Genomic DNA, 25,176 nt, shown 5'->3' with positions numbered 1-25,176 from the left:
AAAATGGAGTGGTAGCTAGAGGAAGATTTGTGGAGTCAAGGAAAGGTAGGAAATGGGGTGTGTTTGTGTTGATTTTAAGATGGATAGTATAGCAAGTTTGTATAACGAAGAGAGTGACCCAGTGGGTAGAGAAAACTTGATGATATTTGAGTGACAGGAGACAATTGTAGCAGCCAAGACCTTGAATAGGTAAAATGAGGTGGGTGAGTGCACAGCCTCCAATTGTGAACTCTCTCCAGCGTTAGTCTTAGACACTGGCAGAGATAGTTAGTTCATCCACTGATAAAGGTAGAGATTAATGGAGGTGCAGATAGATTGGTGGGTTTGGTTATGGGAAAATGAGATAATTTTTTCAGAGTGCTTTACTTTTTCCAGGAAGAGGGTGGCAGGATCATTAGCTGAGAGTCAGAGTGGGTAGGGGTTTGTAAGGTTTGAGAGAGAGGAGGTGGTGTCAGATAGGCATCTTGGAAGGTGGGAGAATGAGTTGACTAAGGAAGTGCAGGTGGAATGTCAAGGAGTTCAGGGGGCCCATCTGACATTTGTGGTTGTTAAAGTGATTCCAGCTGGCTGAGGAGGGAAATGTGGTCTTGAGTGTGTATACAGTGGAAAAGTGATAGGGACATTGCCTCCTCTGTTGTGAACTCTTTAGTCTCATGGCTGAGAGGATTGCTGCTTCTTAGGTCCATAGATGTCGACAGAGGAATTAATAAAAGTGAATAAGCCAAAAAAAATCATTTCATTTTTGCCTGTGTTCAGTGTCTATGTCATTCATGATGTTTCATGTAGAGCAGTGGTCCCCAACCTTTTTGGCACCAGAGACCCGTTTCATGGAAGACAGTTTTTCCACGGGAGGCAGAGGGGAGGCAGGGGGATGGTTCAGGTGGTAATGCGAGCAAGGGGGAGGGGCAGATGAAGCTTCACTTGCTCGCCACTCACCTCCTGCTGTGCGGCCTGGTTTCTAACAGGCTGAGGACTGCTGTCAGTCCACCGCCCAGGGCTTGGGGACCCTGGATGTAGAGGATGAGTTCCTAGAGGTGTTTATGTTGCCGTATCTCCTTTAGAGTGCCTACGTTACACAGGTGATAATCAAGATGGCCCTGGAACACTTTCAGTGAATTATATTTGGTTGCTGTGTTATATAAAGAAAGTAAAATCTCTACTGGAGAAGCTTTGTAGTTTTTCCTGATAGATAGAAAACCTCACCAAAGTTTTCCCTAGGACCTGTGGTTTCTGTTAATCTAGAATTATCACTTATGTTGATTTCATACTTTTGAGCTGGATTACAGATGAATTCAAAGTCTGGTTTTCTTCTGTTTCAGGTGCTGGAGAATCTGGTAAAAGCACCATTGTGAAACAGATGAAGTAAGTTGGAACGTGGTCTTTTGTAAAACATTTACTCATAATGCATAAAAGTCCATAGTGTCTTTTCATTTTAGGTCCACGGTAATGATTTGTGGTTTTCTTCTTTTTAAAGAATCATTCATGAGGATGGCTATTCAGAGGAAGAATGTAAGCAATATAAAGTAGTTGTCTACAGCAATACTATACAGTCCATCATTGCAATCATAAGAGCCATGGGACGGCTAAAGATTGACTTTGGGGAAGCTGCCAGAGCAGTAAGTGTATCTCATTTCCTCTTTACTTGCTCTTTTTCAGTAGATGCAGTTAAGCCCAATTTGCTTCATGTGTTAGGGAAACAAATTTAGGCAACAAGCTAAGTTGTAGTAAAGTACTGTCTGCTCATTTGAGACATGTTAGCAATCTACTTTAAGAGATATTAGATTACTACCACAAAGGTAAGTCTAGGAAATGGGATTCTGTGGATATACTGTAGGTTTTTGTGGTAACTGTTTTATTCACTTGCTTCTTTTACAGCACTGTTGACTTTTATAGTAGTAAATTGAAATAATCTAAGAGAGGTTGTCATGATATGGAGCTCTGCTTTCTGAGGTGTAGAGATTAAAGGCAAATATCAGTGTCGCAGAATAAACTTGGTAAGGACATGAACACTAAGTCTCAATTTTAGAGGCAAATTTCCAGTATTCAAGAATAACTATATCCCTATACTATGTTGTACTGTAGGCTATAGAATTGGATTATACCATGTCCTAGTATAATTTTTGCACCTGTCAGATATTCAAAAGTTGTATTGATTGATTATAATACTTAGTGGGCCCTGAAGGTCTAGTTTATAAATTAGGATGTTTGATGCAGTGGGGAGAGAGCCAAAATGAAAGTGGGTGATTTTTTTTTTTTTTTTGCGGTACGCGGGCCCCTCACTGTTGTGGCCTCTCCCGTTGCGGAGCACAGGCTCCGGACGCGCAGGCTCAGCGGCCATGGCTCACGGGCCCAGCTGCTCCGCGGCACGTGGGATCTTCCCGGACCGGGGCACGAACCCGTGTCCCCTGCATCGGCAGGCGGACTCTCAACCACTGCGCCACCAGGGAAGCCCAGTGGGTGATTTTTTATATCATCATCAGCTAAATTCCAGGAGAAGGCTGGGAATGTATAGAACGCTTTCCTAGAACTAAGAGAGTCATCAGCTGTGTTCAGTGTCATACTTAGGTGCTATGGGCAATAAAAGGAAGTGACTTGGAGAGACTGCCTGGAAAAGCAAAGCCTATATGTCTGTGAAGTAGCTTAGGAACTCTTCTAAGCAACTCTCAATTTCTCAGATGTAAATTAACATTCAGTAAATAAGTGAGGAAATTCTTGGAGGGAAAAATAATAGAAGGCTGGTTCTAATTGGATAGTATTAGATTAGGAAGACTAGAGGTGCCATAAAGGAAGGGCAGCTAGAGTATGGGTTCTAAAATGATTGGCGAGAAGAGGAGCAAAAGAAGAAATGAAGAGGAATGTGTGGGGCATGACTTCTATGTTTTTGTAAAAGGGTTCCATATCACAAAAAATCAGAGACTATTTTTCTAAGCCTCTGAGCAGGAAAAATGTGATAGCTAAGGCAAGAATAAACAAACTCTTGTTTTTGTCTTACTCCTTCTATCCCCTCTCGCAGCTGCCTTTCTTCTTGCTTTTGCCTCCCTCTTTCTACCAGCTCTTTCTTGTGTTCTTACTTTTTTCCTCCCTTTTCTCATTCCTTCCTATCACCCAACTCTTTCTCTGTTGTATTTGCTGTATCCAATAATTGGTTAGTAATACTGTATTTATTCTCTTCCTTCTCTTTGTTGGCTTTTTCTCCATCTCAGTTATTTACTTATTTTCTTAGTTTCTTCCTTTTTGACTTCTCACCCTCTGTCTGACTGCCTTTCTGCCTTTTGGCCATCCCTCCTCCTTTCCTTTCTTTCCACTATCAAATTAGTTGTTATTAATTGTTGGGTCCTATCATTCCTTTGTCACCAGATGTAGTTGTCATATTCTGCCTTAGTCTGTTCAGGCTGCTGTAATAAAGTACCGCAGATTTGGTAGCTTATAAACAACAGAAATTTATTCCTCACACTTTTGAAGGTTGGAAGCTGAGGTCTGGGTGCCAGCATGGTTTGGTTAGGGCCCTCTTCCAGGTTGCAGACTTCTCACTGTGTCCTCACTTGGCAGGAGGGGAAGGGATCTCTCTGGGGTCTCTTTTATAAGGGCACTAATCCCACTCATGAGAGCACCACCCTAATGACCTAATTATCTCCCAGAGGCCCTATTTCCTAAAACCATCACTTGGACATTAGGATTTCAACATAAGAATTTGGGGAGGACACAAACATTCACACCATAGTATCCTTCCTCCTTTCATTTCTCTTTTATCAAATCAGTATCATTAATCTCTGGGTCCTAACACTCCCATGTCACCAGATGCAGTTGACATTATTAATTCCTCTCAGGCCTCCTGAATCACCTAGCCTAGCCCTCCAGCATTCACTCATCCTAATCTACAACCCTGTTTTTGAAGTTTCTCTTTTCCTTTTTCATATGTAAGGATTTATATTTATAGCTCCTCTTTTATCCTCCTCTAGATTTTTACAGTTGTCTGGAGAGTGAATAGAAAAGCATAAAGCTGGGTGTGGGATAGGTTGCTTTTTCATATCTGCTTAAGGTGGAGGTATGAAGTTCACTGTAAAGAGGGGCCTCTTTATCGACCTATAAAAGAGGGTTTATTATGGGCAAGCAGGAGTAGGTCTGTAGAAGGGGTTAAGTGGTAAGGGAAAAATGTTTTGTCCTAAAACTTTACAAAGTCAGGACAGCAAAAATACGTAGCAGTAGCTCTCTCTCTGTTTAAAAATTTCTAAAATTAGAATCATGGTATTAAAAAAAACAAAGCAATACTTATTGAGGTTTTGAATACCTGCATGTGTATAGATCAAATTTCAGAACCAAGGGACTGTAAAGTCATTAAATGTTAAATAAAGTACTATTCCATATGTGTAGAAGGACATGCCCACTGTTGAGTACATTGCCAGTTTGTGTAATTTTTCAGCTTTTCTCATTTGTTCCTTTATCAAAAATTTTTATCTCTAAAAAGAGACGAGGGGAATATAGATATTAGATGAAGTTTCTTAGAGACGATTGGGTCTAAAGTATTCCTAGGAAGAATACTGGAAAGGATCTCAAAGGAAGAGAGTATTACTCAGCAAAATCTATTAAGGCTGAAGATCCTGGGTCCGGCAAAATTAATTGGAGTGTGCTATGGTTAGTTTTGGTTTCTTTTGCTTAGGTGGATGCACGAGTTTTGGGAATACACAAGTCTTAGGAATTTTTGTTTGCAATTTCACCTGTGGTCTGAAATGCTTTTTGCGTGCTAGTTTATTGTCCTAATGACTATTTATAATACAATTGATTGCTCCCCTTCCCCCTTTACTTCTTCTTTACCCAGTATATGTTTTTCTTTAGTAGTTGCATTTTTATGGTTATTTGGAAATCTCCTGAGGCAAATAAATATTAGATTTGAGGTGGGAAAATCATCCCATGAGACCTATGTTTATTTTTATAAACTATCTGACAAGTAGTGGTGGGTAGAATAAAGCAAAGCAATCACAATTCTCAGCCCTTTCTGTCCTCTTTACCTCTCACATATCTTAGTTTTAAAAAGTTTTAAAAACAAGGGCTTCCCTGGTGGCGCAGTTGTTGAGAGTCCACCTGCCAATGCATGGGACACGGGTTCGTGTCCCGGTCCAGGAAGATCCCACATGCCGCAGAGCGACTGGGCTCGTGAGCCATGGCCGCTGAGCCTGCGCGTCCGGAGCCTGTGCTCCGCAACGTGAGAGGCCACAGCAGTGAGAGGCCCGCGTACTGCAAAAAAAAAAAAAAAACTAACCACTTATAAAGCTATGTCTGTGACTCACGAAGTTTTGATCAGATCTCTGTGTTACTTTCTTCTTCTCCTTCTGCCTTTCTTTCTCTCTCATTTAGAGGATTATTATACCTTTGGGGAGCGTAGAGACTGAATTATTCCCTTAGGGGTTTATTTCCCCTACTAGATTTCCAGACTTCTTAAATGCTTCAGTCTCTTCTTCTTCCTGTTCCTCTGAGATTAAGAAGGAAAAAGAGAACAGTTTCCTTAAATTTGATTAATGTTTTACTCCCTTTGACATGTTTAGACTTTACCTCTTATGTGCTAGTCTTTTCATTTCTATTTTTATTGTAGGCTTCCTTTTTTTTTTTTTTTTTTTTTTTTGCTGTACGCAGGCCTCTCACTGTTGTGGCCTCTCCCATTGTGGAGCACAGGCTCCGGACGTGCAGACCCAGTGGCCATGGCTCACGGGCCCAGCTGCTCTGCGGCATGTGGGATCTTCCCGGACCGGGGCACGGACCTGCGTCCTCTGCATTGGCAGACGGACTCCCAACCACTGCGCCACCAGGGAAGCCCTGTAGGCTTCCTTTAACAGAATGGGGATGTGTTACATGTGCCTGTCTCACAGACAGATCAGTTTTTTTTCTGTCAAAAAAAAAAATCATGGGCTTCCCTGGTGGTGCAGTGGTTGAGAATCCACCTGCCAATACAGCAGACACGGGTTCGAGCCCTGGTCCGTGAATATTCCACATGCCGCGGAGCAGCTGGGCCTGTGCACCACAGCTACTGAGCATGCGCTCTAGAGCCCGCGCTCTAGAGCCCGCAAGCCACAACTACTGAAGCCCGTGCGCCTAGAGGCCGTGCTCCACAATAAGAGAAGCCACCACAGTGAGAAGCCTGCACATCGCAACGAAGAGTAGCCCCTGCTCACCACAACTAGAGAAAAGCCCGTGCGCAGCAACGAAAACCCAATGCAGCCAAAAATAAATAAATAAATAAATTTATTTTTTTTAAAAATCATGAGTAACCAGGATGGGGATTTGTAGGACAGTCAGAAGAGATCTTTTCAGGGGATGGTGGTATGTGAAGAAGTGGTAGTGGGAGTGAAATCATTCCTCAACTCTGCTCTGCACTTCTAACTGTAGTGGAGAGAGAAGGGGGACAGACTTCATTGTAAATTCTCTCAGACTGCACTGCCAGGAAAGGCCTCTTTCATACCTAAGTAATATAACATATAATGTATATCTGTGTGTGTGTGTTAAAGAGACTCTTGTCAATTCTGTAAGAAATGGAGAATCATCTGTCTCTCTCCTTTAACTGCTTTCTTCAGGATGATGCCCGGCAATTATTTGTTTTAGCTGGCAGTGCGGAAGAAGGAGTCATGACTCCAGAATTAGCAGGAGTGATTAAACGGTTATGGCGAGACGGTGGGGTGCAGGCTTGCTTCAGCAGATCCAGGGAATATCAGCTCAATGATTCTGCTTCATAGTAAGTAATTTTTCTCTGTGAAATGAAAACAGAAAATAACTTGGTGACCCTAGTGAAAGTTCAGTGCCCATTCTTAAGGAAATATTTAAGGAAGAGACACTTAGAATTCTGTAGGATCCCTTTATAAAGGTTGTTTCAGTTTAGGGTTATAGAGCCCTTGGTCATTTTATATGATTTGGAGAAAAGTATTTCCTCTTGGAGTGTAAATGGGAGACTTTGCATCATGAAAGTAGCTCCGTGGTCATTTATAGTAAACAAGTGAAAGAGGAGAGAAATCTATTGCATCTGAGTCCTGGATCTCTTCCAACTCAGTAGGTTCCCTCTGCATAAGGGCTTTGCATTGATTGCCAGCTAGCAAGGGAAATTAAAATTGTGATATCCCTTTTATGCACAACTCTCTGTGGCTGGGCTGCATTATGGATTTCTCTGGTACTAGTCACCACTTATAAATCTTTTGCCAGATCACGATAGTAGACTTTGTATAGAAAGAGAATGTTGAGTCTTGGAACGAAGTTGAAGCATCTATTTGTTAAGGAAATTCTCTAGGGTTACATAGTTTTAGAGAATTTGTATTGATAATTAATACTTCTGTGAAGCTATTACATGTTGTCCTATATTGCTTCTTTTACAGTGTGTTTATTTATAAGACCTATATTCAGAATGTGTGGGGTTTTTTTCTTAACGTGCTTTTGGGGGGCTTGGTAAGTTCTTTTTACTTGTATCCATCTCCGTACTAAATGAAGGCAGTTCTAAGCGTTAAGGTATTTTCTCCAATATTATATTTTCCTGCTTTTCCTATTATTCTAGCTCAAATTATTATAAAAAGATTAAATGATATTTGAAAAACTTAGCTTACTTTTTAAATGAAAACTTGACTTTAGAAACATTTCAGGATTCTTGCCCATCTCAATAATATTTTTCAGTTGCAGATGTTGGTAGTTTAAATAATTCTCCCAGTAGTCATCAAGCTAGATTGTAATTTCTTTTAACATACACTCAGTAAGCTCTGAATCCTCTAACTACACCTGAAGACACATGATTTATAGAGTTTTTTTCCATAATTGTTGATCTGAGGTTGACTGATTCCTTAACATTAATGATGGTACTTAGTTTTATAGAAGATCATTAAAAATTCAATTATTATGGTATCACCTATTAAAAAAAAATCTTTGGGAGCCCTGAAATTGTGAAGAATTTAATTTAGCTTTGAAGCAGTTTTTAAATTATTCCACTAAACAGATGAAGTTTCTTTGTAGGTATTAGTTTTTGGCTTAGATTTAAAAAAAAAACAAACCTGTAACTTTTCTGTTTCATGAATGAAAACAGGAAATACTCATTCTTATTGAGCTAAGTAGTTCTTGTTAATTTTAGTAATTCAAACAGCATTTTCTAATGTCCTAGCAAATGTTTAAACATACAGATGACCATTAAATGTCTGAGGGCTTTTGTTTTGGTTAGGTTTTTGTACTGTGCAGTGCACAGTTGATTTAGTATTAAATTTCAGGAATCTTTATTAAGAATAGCATTTCTATGTTTGTTTGTTTTTAATTGGCTTTCACAGTTTAATTTTGGTAGAATTAAAACCACCTTTTTTTTTTTTTTTTTTTTTTTTGCGGTACGAGGGTCTCTCACTGCTGTGGCCTCTCCCGTTGTGGAGTATAGGCTCTGGACGCGCAGGCCCAGCAGCCATGGCTCACGGGCCCAGCCGCTCCGCGGCACGTGGGATCTTCCCGGACCAGGGCACAAACCCGTGTCCCCTGCATCGGCAGGTGGACTCTCAACCACTGTGCCACCAGGGAAGCCCAAAACCACTTTTGTGTAGTGTATATAAAACCTACTTTAATTGTCCTATGCTAGGTTCATTTTTTTCTCATTATCTTCTGTGATACTGAAGATCTGATTTGTTCTGCTACTTTAGTGACAGGTTCAGAACCTGCTTTTGGCAAGGAACTAGTTTAGTCTGTTGACTTGCTGTGCACATGGTTGGCTTCATTAAGTAAAAATAAATGTGTATTTTACTTACTTAGTTACCTAAATGATTTGGATAGAATATCCCAAACCAACTACATTCCAACTCAGCAAGATGTTTTGCGGACAAGAGTGAAGACCACAGGCATTGTGGAAACACATTTCACTTTCAAAGACCTGTACTTCAAGTAAGTCATTAGCCTTTTTCTAGATATGCCAAACACAAATATCTTTCCTTTAGTTAGTATCTCTTAATCAGGGTAAAATTTCTGTAGACAATATTCTTTGATTTAGAAACTTATAATTATATTCATTAGCCAGTATTTGTTTAAACTGAATGGGGGCCCAAACGTTTCTTCTTTCTCCAAATAGCATCAAGTATATTTTCCATTTGGAGGAACTTAAATTCAAAATTAAATTGTAACTTACATATCAATAAAAGTAATCATATGGTTACCAATTTATTTTATTTTATTTTCAGCTGCTTTTTTATTGGAATCGCCAAAACGTGTTGAATGTTTGTTGTTTAGAAGGGTAACAACAATACTAAAAGGATAGAAAACTAGTGTTTTGGTTTAGTTTATATGGCTTTGTTCTGGCATTTTGATATTAAAATAGAAATGCTTTTCTCACCAGTGTCAATCCTTTCTTACTGGATCGCACTTCTCTCTCAGTTTACTGGAATGAAGCTAATACTGTCATGGCCTTTGACCGGTTTGTGCACAATATCATGCACAACTTAGTTCTTAATACAGTACAGAATGGAATATCGATCTAGGGATAGAGGTATTTTGTGGAGGTATGATATAATATAAACAATTATTGTTTTAGAGAGAGAAGATTCTAGTATTCTAATACAGAGGATTTTCTCATCAGCACTAGTAATTCTAGAATACGCTTCAGCTTGTCTCTGTGTTAATGGTCTTTTGTAAATAATAGAACTATCTTTTTGGTTCTTGTTTTCTGCTTTTATGACCTTTGAGATTAGGAGTAAACTTTCCCCCTTCAGTATATGATGTCCTTTTTAGCTACTTCATTATGCTTGTATGTAAAATGTGATATTCAGCATTGTTGCATGCAAATGTAACTTCTAGTTCAGATTCTCTCAATTTTTTTTTCTCTGAAAAAAATTGCTTCTTAGGTTTCGCAAAACCCACACAGCATTTAGGTATTACTACATACTAGTTGAGGTCTTGAAATCTTAATACACCAAAACAGATTTGAAACCTGATGCAGGAAAATAGCAGTTCAGCTGAATATTTTTAGAATAGACGAGCTGCTTATCATAGTACTGATGAATTTATTTAACAAGAATAGCAGAGTCTCCATGGATTATCACCCATGAAACCGTAGGAGTGAGATGTCTCTTGGTGTGCTATAAGATTAGTAATCCATTCATAATTATATGTCATGACTTTTATTTATTTAGTGTGGGAAACTTTTTTGTTGATGTCATAGATTGATCTTTAGTTAGGTGATTCCTATTGGTCATTTTATGTCAGGATCAATAGCCAGATATAATTAAGGTGCTGCACCCACTTTATTGTTGGCATGTAGATATCTTGTTATGAAGTACTATCACTTCTTCCTTTTCCTCTTCTCTCTAGGCAAAACCACTATCCATTTATTCAAACATTTATTGAGCATCTCCTATATGCAAGGCATTGTGTAATTGCTTACTTGCCTCTCAGTTATGAGGTAATGTCTATAAAATGTTGATCTGTTAGTGAATGATACTGTAAATGTTAATATGTGTGAAAAGCCCACTTTGGGAACTTCACAGTGTTCTGCCAGTTTTATGGACTTTATAGAAAGAAATGGTGGAGCAAATTCAAATTATGGTGTACCAGTGTGTTTCTGCTCTTGAAAGGTCCATGGTGAAATATGTGATGTTAGCTTTCTTAAAACCTATAATATGACCTTGTATTAGAGCCAACTTGTGATTGCCTCATTCCAGGTGTCAGGACTAAAGGTTGAAAAGAACTGGGGAAGATCAAAAGACCAAAAGAAAAAGTTGGGTGATGAAGAGATGAGACGACTGTTCTCTTTCAAACATACATTGAGAAATTACTCAACTGTGTCTTATCTCTCTCAATCTCTAGGGGGAAAATTCTCTGGAAATAGATCCCTAGTCACTGTAGATCTGACACACTGAACCAGCTTGGCAGAGTTTAACCCTAAAACATTTTATCATTGTCATCAAACATATATCTTAAGAGTAGCTAACCATTTGTATGCATACCTCCTCAGACCCTAGTACCAGTTAAAAAATAAAGCCGTGCAGGTCCTCCTTTTACTATAGGTGGTAGATGAGGACACTGCTGACAGAAGTTCAGCAGTTGACTCAGGATATCAAGTAAGCACCCCAGAAGGGAGTAGTGGTCTAAAACTGATCTGAAGTGGAACATAAAATGTGTGAACCATTGAGGCTTTGTTGTTTTTAATTGGGTTAAATAAGACTTGGAGTTGGCAAATATTGGTTAAATTTTGTGTTTAGGTATTGGGTTCTTAGAGTCCTACCATAAAGTATAATTTACTTTTTTCTGTAATTAATCTCTAAAATGTTTTCCTTAAAGAAAAATGTATCTCAATTATACCTCAATTTAAAAAAAAAGAAACAAACAAAAAGTAAGGAAAACAAAGTTTTGAGTCAGTAGAGTTATGGAAGTAGAATGCAAGTTGGGGATTTATTGTTCTTTTTTTTAGCTAGAGAGATAAACCCTTTTGAGAGGTAGAGTAGTGTTGTGGGTACCAGGTTGGGTGCTGGAGTTAGAGTTCCAGTCCCCATTTGTTAGTAGTGTTCCCTTGGGCAAATTTTTTAACATATCTGTGCCTCAACTTCTTCATCTGTAAAATGGGGATAATAATAGTACTGACAGGAGTGTTATGAGGGTTAAATTAGTTAATGTACTTTAAGATGTTTAGTGTCTGGTAAATGTTAGTTATTATTGTTACTATCTTAAGTTGTATTGTTCAGCTCTTCATTTTTCCTGTCTTTTTTCCCTCCTTCCTTTAATCCATTTCAGTGCTTACTCTGCTGACTTTTGGCACATCTGACACAAGCTTTGATAGTGAAGAGGCTCAACTGTTTATCTAAAATGAGAATTTTAATTGTTCCTAAATTTTATTTTCTCATATTGTTCTCTTTTACATTTAACCACAGATAATTATTTTGACTACATTTTATCTGCTCCTTGTTTGTCTTTTCTATTATAAATGGGGTTTTGAATATGCAATAGTGGGAAGTTCCCTAACCAGTTCAGTTTAGGGAGATGTGTGTGTGCATGACCTTGCTGAAATTGTGCTTTCTTTCCCCTTACTCAGGATGTTTGATGTAGGTGGCCAAAGATCAGAACGAAAAAAGTGGATTCACTGTTTTGAGGGAGTGACAGCAATTATCTTCTGCGTGGCCCTCAGTGATTATGACCTCGTTCTGGCTGAGGATGAGGAGATGGTATGTTGGAGCTTCTGGTAAATAAAAGGCCTGTCTAATGCAGGCAGGAAACGGAAAATAGCTCTTAGGAAGACTTTGTTCATCCATTTACTCATTGAACCAAAACTTAAAATCCTTAATTTTTCTCCTTGTCAGTGTGATTAGATTTTTCAAAATATTGATCCATGCCCTCTTAAACTTACGAGATAGGACAGCACATTGAGTATGTGGGCAGGATTAAGTCCTCTTGTTAGCCAGTCCTTATTCCCACCTCTCAACCTCTAAGAATTATAAAAATGAGGACTGACTCAGCTTTTGTGTTATCAGTGTCTGACTTCTTTTCATGATTGCCCATCAGCACTTTTAAAACTTCTTGGTCTGGGACTTCCCTAGCGGTCCAGTGGTTAGGACTCTGTGCTTCCACTGCAGGGGGCATAGGTTCAATCCCTGGTCGGGGAACCAAGATCCTGTATGCCTTGTAGCACGCCCCCCCCAAAAAAAAACCTTTTTGGTCTGTTGTTCATTAACAGTTAATCTACTTTTACTTTTTTGCTACTGACCTATCATCCTTTGTTTCTTTTTTAGAACCGAATGCATGAAAGCATGAAACTGTTTGACAGCATTTGTAACAACAAATGGTTTACAGACACTTCGATCATTCTGTTCCTCAACAAGAAAGATCTTTTTGAGGAAAAAATAAAGAGGAGTCCATTAACTATCTGTTATCCAGAATACACAGGTAAGGGATCATGAAAGATTTTGTCGGAGGTATACATCTTGAGTCAAAACTTTAGTGACCTTCCTACAGCTGTCTTTTGTTTTGAACATTGTGTGTATCTCCTTATGGAGAGTGTTCACTGGTAGTGGTATCAACATTAAGCATGTGATTAAGACCCCTTAAGTCTAAAGTGTTATTCTAGACATAATTGAGTTTACTGTGTTTATTTTATATTTCTGTCCTCCTCATTTTTTTTTTACATCTTTATTAGAGTATAATTGCTTTACAATGGTGTGTTACTTTCTGCTTTATAACAAAGTGAATCAGTTATACATATACATATGTTCCCATATCTCTTCCCTCTTGCGTCTCCCTCCCTCCCACCCTCCCTATCCCACCCCTCTAGGTGGTCACAAACCACCGAGCTGATCTCCCTGTGCTATGCGGCTGCTTTCCACTAGCTATCTATTTTACGTTTGGTAGTGTATATATGTCCATGCCTCTTTCTCGCTTTGTCACAGCTTACCCTTCCCCCTCCCCATATCCTCAAGTCCATTCTCTAGTAGGTCTGTGTCTTTATTCCTGTCTTACCCCTAGGTTCTTCATGACATTTTTTTTTTCTTAAATTCCACATATATGTGTTAGCATATGGTATTTGTCTTTCTCTTTCTGACTTACTTCACTCTGTATGACAGATCTAAGTCTATCCACCTCATTACAAATAGCTCAATTTTGTTTCTTTATATGGCTGAGTAATATTCCATTGTATATATGTGCCACATCTTCTTTATCCATTCATCCGATGATGGACACTTAGGTTGTTTCCATGTCCGGGCTATTGTAAATAGAGCTGCAATGAACATTTTGGTACATGACTCTTTTTGAATTATGGTTTTCTCAGGGTATATGCCCAGTAGTGGGATTGCTGGGTCATATGGTAGTTCTATTTGTAGTTTTTTAAGGAACCTCCATACTGTTCTCCATAGTGGCTGTACCAATTCACATTCCCACCAGCAGTGCAAGAGTGTTCCCTTTTCTCCACACCCTCTCCAGCATTTATTGTTTCTAGATTTTTTGATGATGGCCATTCTGACTGGTGTGAGATGATATCTCATTGTAGTTTTGATTTGCATTTCTCTAATGATTAATGATGTTGAGCATTCTTTCATGTGTTTGTTGGCCATCTGTATATCTTCTTTGGAGAAATGTCTGTTTAGGTCTTCTGCCCTTTTGTGGACTGGGTTGTTTGTTTTTTTGTTATTGAGCTGCATGAACTGCTTGTAAATTTTGGAGATTAATCCTTGTCTTCTTCATTTTCTGAGGCAAATAAAGAATGATAAAAATCAAAATTTTGTATAAATATATTCACAAAATACAAGAATAAGGTGCAGTTACTACACTCAAGAAACTGACATTGGTTGTAGAAAGAGACACGCTTGAAGAATTTCATTTTAGTGTAAAATGTTCACTAATAGAAAAGCAGAAGAAGGGGTTACCTCAGTGGGATCAGTGTAGTCTTTTTCTAGAGGAAATGACACTTGGAGTAAGATAGTAAGAGGATGAACTGTAAATCATCAGGCAGACGGGGGAATAAAAACATTTTAGGAAGAGGAAACAGCATATATGAAAATATGGAGTTAAAAAGGACATGATTTGTTCTGAAACCTAGGAGGAATTTGGTATTGATGGAGCTTAAAGTGGTGGGGAAGAGTGGTTGAAGAAGTGGGCAAGGATGCTCGTGGAGGGCATTGTATCCCATGCTGAGACAGTGGGGAGCTATTGAAGGATATTCATTGGGGTACATGATGTAGTAGAAACTGATTTAGAAAGATAATGTGATAGATGTCAATAAAGATAGATAGTAGGGGAGTTGAATTAGTGAGGACTCTCTTAGGATGCAAATAGAAACTTTTGATGAAGATACAAGGATATATCATAGAAGTCAAGGACAAGAATGCAGACAGTTCTCAAGAATGCAGTTAGAATTAGGAACCCTGCAAGCACTGTCAAGAACCCTGGGAGCACTTCTTTCCCCATCTCTGTTCTCTGTTCTCTGTGTCTCTCTATTCTTCTCTCTTTCCTTACCAACTTTCTCTGCTGCTCAGTTTATGTGATAAAAGATGGCCCTGCCACAGTTTCTATATCTCCTCCATTTAAAAGACCAGGCTAGACTGGGATTGTTTGGCCCAAGGTTCAAATTCCTAAAAGAGAGAGATTCTGGCCAGGGTTAAGTCAGGCAGAAACCCTTAGTTCAATCAGATGAGGTTAGGGACACAAACATGAGTGCCAGAGCTGTATCACTATGACCTTTAGATCAGAATTGAGTATTTCTAGGAAAGGGGACCTCTTGTTAGCTGAGCAGACATGTAAATGCTTTATATAGTAAGGTGAAAGGGTGTAGCTAGGGTAAGGAAGTGGGACAAGTCAAAGGTACTCTCAGAGTTCTGTATTAATTGGGTGTCAGTACTGTGATCTGAATTCATATTTAGGAATGTTGGTTTTGAAGTATCTATGGAACATCCTGATGCAGATATCTAACAGATAGTTATATATGTGGCCTTGAGCCTGGGGAGAGGTTACAGGTTAGTAACAGATACTGATTTGGGATCATGTGTAAATACAACATGGAAATGGATGAGATGACCTAGAGTGATGATATAGAATGAGGAGAGAATAGAATGAGAGTGAATACTAGGCTCTATTGGCAGGAGAAAAAGAAAGGTTTGTATAGGTTACAAAGAGAAGAATCTGGAAAGCCAAAGTATCAAAAACTAAGAGGAGAGTTTAAATAGTGAGGAGTGGTCAACAATGTCATATGCAGGTACGTAAATACATTTTGAAAAAAATGGCCTCTGGAGTTAGCAGTCAGGAGATCATTGACTGTTATGGAGAGCATTATCAGTGGAATGATGAGAGCAGAGCCAGGATCAGTGAGTTACTGAGTGGGAAGTGAAGAAATGAAGACAGGTGTAGCCTCCTCTTGAGCAGCTTAGATTACAGGGGAAGGAGAGATCTTTAAATGTTTATGAGCTTAGAGGTAAGATCCTACAGCAAAAGAGAAGTTACAAAAAGTGGATGTAATTGATGGAGCAACATGTGTAAGCAGGTGGGAAAAGAAGGAAGCAAAAGTCTAGGTAGGATGAATGGATAAACAAATTGGTATATCTGTACAATGGAGTATTATTTAGCTATAAAAAGGAACAAAGTACTGATAATGCCACAACTTTGATGAACCCTATAAACTTTATACTAAATGGAAGAAGTCAAACAGAATAGGTTACGTTTGTGTGATTCCTTTTATATGATGTATCCCAAATAGGCAAATCCATAGAGACAAAGCAGTTTGGTTGTTGGTTATTAGGAAATTGGCACAAGGGGAATGAGGAATGATTACTTAATGCGAATGGGGTGTTTTTCTGGGGTGGTGGAAAAGTTTGAAACTAGAGAGAGGTGGTGATTGTATAGCATGTGACTGCACTAAATGCCACTGTATTGTAAACTTATTGCATGTTATGTGAATTTCACTTCAACTTAAAAAAAAAAAATATAGATAGAGCAGTTGAATTTTGAATCAAAAGGAAGACATCTCTAAGACCAAAGATACAAATAAGTGCAGATATAGATAACTTTTTAAGTGAGGTGGTGGGCTAAAAAGTTGAGATGTAGTTTAAAGCCCCGTGGCCTCTGTTTTCTTAGGGAATTTGGAAATGTCGTCATCTGTTCAGAGGGAGGAGGGAGGTGAGAGTTGGGTAAGTTGATGGAAAGTATCCAAGTTTTAGAATGGGAGAACAATCTTACTTAAGACAAGTAAAGGATTGACATTAATGTTTCAGCTGGAAATCTTAACACATAGCAAAGAGTCCTCAATATCATGTCCATTTTTGGGTGGCGGGGGGTAGGGTGAACTTCCAAGCCTATCTTCCATTGACTTCATTCTTAAGGATTCTCACAGTCCTGATTTCCCAAGTATCAATATCTGTTCCTACCAGACAAAAATCTGATGTTACGTGTTTCAAACATCTGTCTCCTTTAATTTACAGAGGTTCTGCACATCTCAGTAAATCTATTTCAAGCACCTACCAAGCTATCTTCCTTCTGTTCTTTAAACAGTCTGTTTACATAATAGTCATTTCTTTAAGCTTTTCTTTGTTAGTCATCTTTATATACTTATTTGTTGATATATTTTTGTCGTGCTTAATGTCACTGAAAATAGCCCCTAGTTCACAGGAATAACTGTGTATGCTGTCTTTGTTGAGTTTCCCTGGCTCTGCAGACAGTTTCTAAGGCTGTTCTAAAGAGTCACAAGTAGACAAGATTGTGTAGGAAGCAGGCGATTAAGAGTGTTAATTACCAATGTTGTTGAAATAGGGTTTAACTTTCGGGTCCCCCTCTTTGAAGAAATAACAGATTTATTAGGGTATAATTCACATACCATAAAATTCACCATTTAAACATATACAGTTCAGGCCCCTTTCGCTTTTGCATCTACTGGTTTACCTTTGGTTATTTAAACTATTTCCCTAAGGCTCTGAGGCTAAGCTCCGTTAAAATTGCAATGATTTTGAAAAGAAGCATGACTTCCCCTTTTGAATTGTTTATTTCAGCACCACTCCAAGGAGCACAAGCTCTCTGACCTTTTAAACAGTTATGTTCTTCTAGAAATGCATCTTCCTACCTCCCTAGTTTCCTTTTATTCTTTCTAGATTTTTTAGCTAAAAAGTCTAAATAAAAGGGAAAGAAACTTAAAGTTTTGTTTTCCTGGATCTTTGTGATAATTTTATTTTACTTATAATGAGATTCTGCACTCAAGAAACATGTAATGATTATAGAAAAATAGAAATCTGTTTATTTCAGTTGTGTTATATTTCCTCTCTCCGTAAGTAAATTGTGATGGCCTGACTTAGTTGAGTCCAAGCAGCTGTTTTAATTTGAACTGAGAATATTGGGTGTCTGCCTCAGGTTCCAATACATATGAAGAAGCAGCTGCTTACATTCAGTGCCAGTTTGAAGATCTGAACAGAAGAAAAGATACCAAGGAGATCTACACCCACTTCACCTGTGCCACAGACACCAAGAATGTGCAGTTTGTTTTTGATGCTGTTACAGATGTCATCATTAAAAACAACTTAAAGGAATGTGGACTTTATTGAAGAGTGTGGATGTTAAATAGAAGGTAAAACTTTGAACAGTTTAATTATAGTGCTGTACTGATGTCTCTTGACTTTGTAAACTTTTTCTAATTACAAATGTTCTTCTTTCCTAGTTATTACAGTGTGGAGTGTTGAGACCAGACTTCTTTTGCTGTCTCATTGGGCAGCTGCAAGCATGAACGGGACCAGGGAATGGCAGCGGCATGCAGAATCTTAGTACTCTTTAGCACAATCTTCTGTATTAGGGAACTCTTAATTGACATGAGATGCTAAAGTCAGACATTGGAATTGGAACAACTGTAAAGTATGATTTGATCATGAAGACATCACTTGGATTTCACAATCTCAAATGTTTAGGGCAGATGTCAAGTTGAGGTGCTGCATTCCAGAACTTCAATATGTAGCTTACTCTTTTTTTTTCCTTCTTGACAAACCACCAGTAGTTCATTTTTTAAGTTGTTTTTTGTTGTTTATTTTTTTTTATCAAGGGAAGAATAACTTCACTAAATTTTATTTCTTTGTAAAAGAATCTTTATTAAAACACAAACAGTCTTAACTATGCACATGATGTGACCAGATCATCTTGAAAATTTTCCTTTTAGTAGGAACTCTTTGTTTTTAACTCTTGGTATGGTCAGAATATAATATTTCCATAATTGCTTAATTCTTTACAATTATTGGGGCTCTAATTATAGCTTTTTTGGATGAAATTTATGTTACTATTCCTGTTCAAAGTACCATTATGGTTTCTAAATGGTAATTACATTGAAGAATTCTGTAGTAAGATTCCAGCTCTTTTTTTAAGCTTATGGTTGAAGGTTAACCTGGTTTATGCTGATTACCAAATTACTAGATAAATGCTGATGTAGTATGATAAAGTCAGCTTCTTGGATACAGACGCACCCAGGGCAGCTGCCGGTTAGAAATGCAAATTGCTAAATTCCAAACAGAACCAGTGTGACTTTGCTGCTACACATCTGCTAAATTGACCACTTCAATTCTTGCTTGTCCGTCTCAGTCATAGGGAGTTCTGTAAAAGATGCCCCTTGTTTTCCATCTTCCATTGGCTTTTTCTGTTGGGAAACATCTAAAGTGTATTAACAGTGCATGCCTTTACTTTGTAAACATGGTGCCAAATCCCTGTTTGCCATTGTTTTTATTGTAGCAATGTTCATTGTAGTAATCCTTAGTCAGTACCTTCTTTTGCTGAAACTATTGATTTGGGGACTTTTTTTCCACTTTGTTGTGTGTACAGATTTTAATCTGTTATAGTTGGCAGCAGTATTAAAATGGTGAGTAAAGAGTCCAGGTTTGTTCCTGTTTGTAACTAGTCCTTTCTGGAAGTATTTTCTTCTGTTGCTTTTTGCCCCTGCTGTGTGCTTAGGCCTTTGTCTGAGAATGGGTTAGGTAGAAGGGTTCCCTGAAGGTGTTAGTCTTTTGGTGTAATAGTATTGTTGAATCTTGGCCTGACTGAGCGTGTTATGTCATATCTGTGTTAGTGATATGCAGTCAAAACTCATTTTCCAGATTTACATTTTGGTTGTGTGGAGAGCTCTATTTACCTCAGCCTGCAGGTCCTTTTGTACAATGTACAGCAAATGTCATTAAATACTGAATGGTCCATTAGGGGAAGGCAAATGAAGAGAATGCATTTTGAGCATTCCAAATCAGTAGTTTGAGTAGTGCCTTTTGGGGTCCGATCTTTTTCGATTGGATTCTATTTCATCTTTTGATGTGACCTTTCACTAGTTTTAAAAAAAAAAGGTTGGTGGTCATCAAAGCTGGTTCAGAAAGCAAGCCACAGCACTTCAGTGCCTTTATTGGTAGTTTTTTTTTTTTTTCTTTCGTGGGAAAAATACAACTATACAGATGGTATAACCGTATTATCTAACAGTTTTTTTTTTTTTAGGATTGGCAAAACTGGATCTAAAAGAAAGAAAATTATCAGCTTCAATTGGTGATTGACTTGTGCCCACAATGTAAATAGGGATATTTCTTGTTCATTTTGAATATATCTTTTCCTTATTGTATTGTGTGATATAGGATCATCTGGAAATGAGAACTGGTAGAATGTTGGTTTAACTGTAGTCTTTCTATAGTCTGGGCTAATGGGAATGCGTTGATAACACAAAATAAGGGATAATCCAAAAAAATTAATACTTTGAAATGCATTTTGTATTTTCATTTGAATACGTCTGTCTGATATGTTAATTTTTTAGCCCTTCTGCCAATGAAAAACAGTAGTTCTCCACAATTTTGCCTCTATACCATTTACATTTGTCCTGCGTTTACATGAGGATCACCTCCTACCCCCCCCCATGCCAAATAATTTATCAAAATGCACATTCCTTAAGGACACAGGGACACAGTTTCAGTCAGTGGTTTTCAAATATGCCTTAAGTCAAAATCACCTGGAACCATCTCGGAGATTGACTCTTGGCTGGTGGGCTGGCATTCTGTAATTTTAAGAAGGTGATTCTGATCATCAGCCTTACAAATCACTATTGTATCAATATTTTGAATTAAAAGGTCTTTTCTTACAGCAGAGCCAGAATGTGGGAATGAAACCTCATATCTATTAGCCTGGAGAAAAAGGATTGATGTTTGTAATCAAAGAAGTGAAAAATTGCCTGTGTCTTTTTGGTGGAGAATACTGGAGATTTGTGACGGATCATGTTTCAGAATTTAGGTGCCCAGTCTTTGGACCACTTAAGAAATCAGCACATCTAAGAAAATTAAATTTTAACAAATAACGAACAGTAAACAGACACTAGCAGGAAGGATTGTAACAGTACCTTTATTTTGTTGACAGTCACATCTTCCCCACCTGATTAAAACTCTGGGCTGTAGAATTGCCATCCGTTAGGCTCTATGTAGAGAGGAAGTATTCTGCTCCTTAATGGCCAGTCTTCCCTAACCTTATAATTCCAGCCTTGCAATAGGTTTCACCTCCTGGCATGAAAATTCCAAGAATTTTTACAGTTATTCATAAGTGGATCTTGAAATGTCTTTTTCACCGTGGACAGTTTGAATTCTAAACCTCTAGTTCAGTGTATCATACTGATGGGTTGTTATTTTTCACAAGGTGCTACATTCTAAGAATAGATGGACCAAATTTTTAAAAGCTGTTTTCTTCCCTCGTTTATGTTTTATTCTCTTATGTATTATATTTGTGTTTTATTATATGCACATTATGGAGTATTTAGGAATAACTGCTGGTTCTTCTAATTTATTTGCCCACCTGTTATTCTTATATCCTGGCCACTGTTCTCTGATTTGTAGCTGTGGCTTTCTTTCGGCATTGCTTGCCTAACCTGACTAGTTACTTTTTTTATTTATCCATTTGCTTAGCATAGTTCTGGAGTTTCCTGTTGCAGAGCTCCTTGCTGTATTGGCAGTTACATATAAGGGAAAGTTAGTCTCTTATCCAATTAAAAACCTGTCTTGATTTTTTCCCCTTCTAGATATTCAAAAAACAATAGCCCTCTACTCACTGATATTACCTGTGAAATCTTTCATGTGTGACACTGACTTTAAAAACAAAATTATCTCAGTTTCCAAGTACTGCCAGGTAATTTTTGTGTTCCAGTTTAGACTTCAAAGTACAAATCAGAGATCTGACCTGGACCAGCCACAGCTCTCCGTATAACTTTATGGCCACCAAACACAAGAGAAAACCAGGCTGCTTAGAGGCCTGGAACTGAAAGTTGCTCTTACTATGAACTATTAGAAAGTAAAAGATTTAAGTGAGGCGTACTGGAGAACTAATTTCCAGGATGGTCAAGATCCTTGTTCCTTTGTTTAGGTTTTAAATCCCCATTCCCACCCCCAGTTTTCTCATAACCTTTTATGAGTTACTTCTGCTGAGGAAAGCGTATTTCAGAACAAATCAGGGCAGGATGGTTATTTTCTGATACTATGTCAGGCCTACACCTGGCTTTACTCAAGTCTCTCAGGAATAAGAGATAATATGGAATATTATGCAGCAGTAGATACCTGAGGTGCAAGATTAACATACAGATTCTCTGGCTAAACTCTACTCAATTAAAATGTCTGAGCCAGGTCCTGGGAATATGTATTTTTAAAATAAATTCCTCAGGTGGTTCTGATGCAGCTAACCTGGGCCAATATTTGGGGACAACTGAATAGACCTTATATTAAAGATCAACCCAAATAGTAGACAACATCAAAATCACTAGTGAATGACTAAGTTATTTTTTATTTGCCATTAAGTATAAAGCACCTACATGACTTAAAGTGCCTTTCACCCAGAAAATTAGTATGAGGACTGTTTGGTCAAAGAACATTCCTACATTTTAGACAGAGTATTTCGTTTTTATAGAAAATTAAGGCAAAACAAGAAACTTGGGGTTTCCAAACTTTTATTTCACTCCATTTATTTATTCAGTGAAAATTGAAAGATATACCAAAGTAAAGATAAAATCCTATGACAAAGGTAACTATGTGTAATAACATGAATATTCATTTACAGTTGGTAGATAAAAGAGCAAAGCTAGCTATAGAATGAAAGTCTTCTTGAGAGGGTTTGGGAAGGGGTAGGTAAGGGGAATGATTGAGGAGTCAAATATAATATAAAATCTTTGTATGCCCAGTGGTATATGTTCTCCCTTCCTGAAATCTAGTGGGAATCAACATGGTAGTAGAAATAATCAAATATTAGTAAACATACTTCTGAGGTACACCATCTCAGTGTGTTAGTGTTCACTAAGCTGTGAGATCTTTGACAGCTGGCATATTAAGTTCTGTACAACCTGGTTTATCCTGTCTTCTTACCCTCCACCCCCACCCCCCAGCCATATTCCTTTGGGTTATCCAAACAGTTTTACCGAGAGGCTTGTTTATATGTAAGAGAAAATCCCAGTAGACATAACAAATCATAAGAAAGTACCTGTTTTTTCTTGCTTATGTAAGATGAAGGTCCGCAGCCTCTTATGAAGTTGGAGAGTTGCTTGATGTGCTGGGTTCTGGTCTTTTCCCTGCTTCCAGCTAGCTATGAAGTCTTTCAGTCTTATATCCCTCATCTAAAGACAGACTAAATTATTTCTTCTAGCTGTGATAGTCTATGGTTCTGATCAAATAGAAATAACACATCTAAAAGTGTTTTGTACATACTTTTTGTGATACTCAAGATTGTACTCCACTGCAAAAAAGGTAACCTAAGACAATACCAACAAATGTATTCATTGTAGCTGGTTGTCTTTTCTCAGCATCACTTTTCCCATATTCATTTCGAAAACTTGAAGTCAAGTTCAACTACAAATTACCCTATATTTTGCGAAGCAGGGTGAAAAGGTCTTTGTTTTGCATTTAAATCCAGTTCTTTATTTTCTATTCAAACTGGTGCTTACTTTTCCATGACCAAAGGAAAGAAAAGTTCCTGCAGTCTGCAGTATATCTGTTTGACCTCACAGAGATGTCTTCACGCGTTTATCTAGCAGGATCACCAGAGGCTCTGGCACACTTGCAGTCCCTGGCCCAACACTGAAGTCCTGCTGGAATCTGTGCTCCGGGGGCTGTGCCGGGTAGAGAGGGAAGTGGGAGGTAAGAGCTCTTCACCCTTCACCACCTTCTCCACCCAGCATGGCCGGCACACTTTGGTCTACGGCACATCTCCAAGTATAGAGTGGTTTTTGAATGCTGTTATTTTTCACCTTGGGGATGGGGCCACCCAGATTTGGACTATTTGGGGTACATGGTTTTTTTTATCAGAGTAAGAACTGTTACAAGTAGATATGTCTTTTATAGTTATACTGAATTTTTAGACTGAATTTTTGTGCTGCTTTTATTCCTCCTTTAATTGACAGAAACATAAAAGCACATTTCCAATTATATTTTTTCCATTTTTTTATTGTGTTAAAATATACATAACATAAAATTTGCCATTTTAATTATTTTTAAGTGTATAGTTCAGTAGTACTAAGTACATTCACATCATTATACATCACCACCATTCATCTCCAGAACTTTTCTCATCTTCCCAAACTGAAACCATACCTATTAAATAATAATTCCCCATTTCCATTCTACTTTCTGTCTTTATAAATTTGACTACTTTAGGTACTTCATATAAGTGGAATTATACTGTATGTGTCCTTTTGAGTCAATCATATTTTTATAAGAAAAAAGCAACTGTAATCAGATTTATATGAAATGGAACTTAATTTACATTTGGCTTACTTTCATCAGTGTCTAATCATGCAATGCAAGGGAAGTGTGTTACAGTCTCTGCCCTCTAAGAACAGAAAATTATACCTTAAACAAAGCTATTTATACTTTTACTGTTTTATGCTAATTTCACATTCTATTTTGAGACCAATTTGTATTTAGTGTGGAGATGATTTTGTTAAATATCTATGATTTAGAGATGGCATAATTTAAAAATGACCAAGGATTTGTTTGGGAATAGAAGGAGCTTAGGAGAATGAAAAAATTGACTTTGATGTCATAGTGTATGGTGGGCTGTTGGTATTACGGTGCATATAGAAAGACCACTGGCTTTGGATTCAGAAGACCTGTTTTGGAGTTCTAGTTCTGCTACTTCCTAGCAGTGTGATCTTGATGAAGACTCTCCACCTCCCTTGGCCTCAGTTACTTATCTGTAAATTGCTAGTGAACCTGGAATATTTTAAGTTTCTTCTAGCTTTATCGTTCTAAGAATTAAGATTGCAGTATGTGAAAATAGGGTTGAGTATTAGTTTCTGACCTATCTTGTTATGAAAAAACAATTTCTGATGATATAAAATTCAACAATATAGTGTAAATTTAAAATGAAACAAAAGAAGACAGATATAGACAGCAGAGTGAGTATATGGCATAATTTTGGTTTTAAGCTTTCTAACAGCTGTTTTATGCAAAGAGAACTTTTCATCCACACAATCAAAATGTCCATGAGATAAAAATAAGCCGGTTGGGTAGGAGAAGTACCAGTGGAGTTGTCTCTAATAGTATGAGGTTTGGGAACCATCTCTGGGCCTGACAAACAGTGAAGCTGCGGTAAGGATTAATGCCTTTTTTCGGAAGCTTATCCAGAACATTTGAAGTCCTCTTACCTTTACTCAGAGAACATCCCAGTGTTGGCTAAGAGCTTTAGGAAATTGTTTTGACTTTGTTCTAAGGAACAAGAGAACGGATGACCAAGGCCCACTGTTTTTATTCTGTGTAGACT

General features: G+C 37.9%; 1 protein-coding gene across 1 annotated transcript in view; it reads left to right on the top strand.

The window, feature by feature from the left end:
- Nucleotides 1–20,822, top strand: part of GNAI3 (G protein subunit alpha i3) — a 40,696-nt gene extending 19,874 nt beyond the window's left edge. Inside the window, exons 2-9 of the mRNA XM_082655297.1 lie at nt 1,320–1,362; nt 1,475–1,616; nt 6,564–6,721; nt 8,749–8,877; nt 12,014–12,143; nt 12,708–12,861; nt 17,800–18,013; nt 18,104–20,822. Coding sequence (XP_082511423.1) covers nt 1,320–1,362; nt 1,475–1,616; nt 6,564–6,721; nt 8,749–8,877; nt 12,014–12,143; nt 12,708–12,861; nt 17,800–17,990 — 947 coding nt within the window. The 3' untranslated portion in view covers nt 17,991–18,013; nt 18,104–20,822. The remainder of the gene's footprint in view (nt 1–1,319; nt 1,363–1,474; nt 1,617–6,563; nt 6,722–8,748; nt 8,878–12,013; nt 12,144–12,707; nt 12,862–17,799; nt 18,014–18,103) is intronic.
- Nucleotides 20,823–25,176: the final 4,354 nt, after the last annotated feature.

This window comes from Grampus griseus (genome assembly GCF_964374135.1).
Source record: "Grampus griseus genome assembly, chromosome: 1".
Taxonomy (NCBI): domain Eukaryota; kingdom Metazoa; phylum Chordata; class Mammalia; order Artiodactyla; family Delphinidae; genus Grampus; species Grampus griseus.
This window is presented reverse-complemented; position numbering and strand designations above follow the sequence as displayed.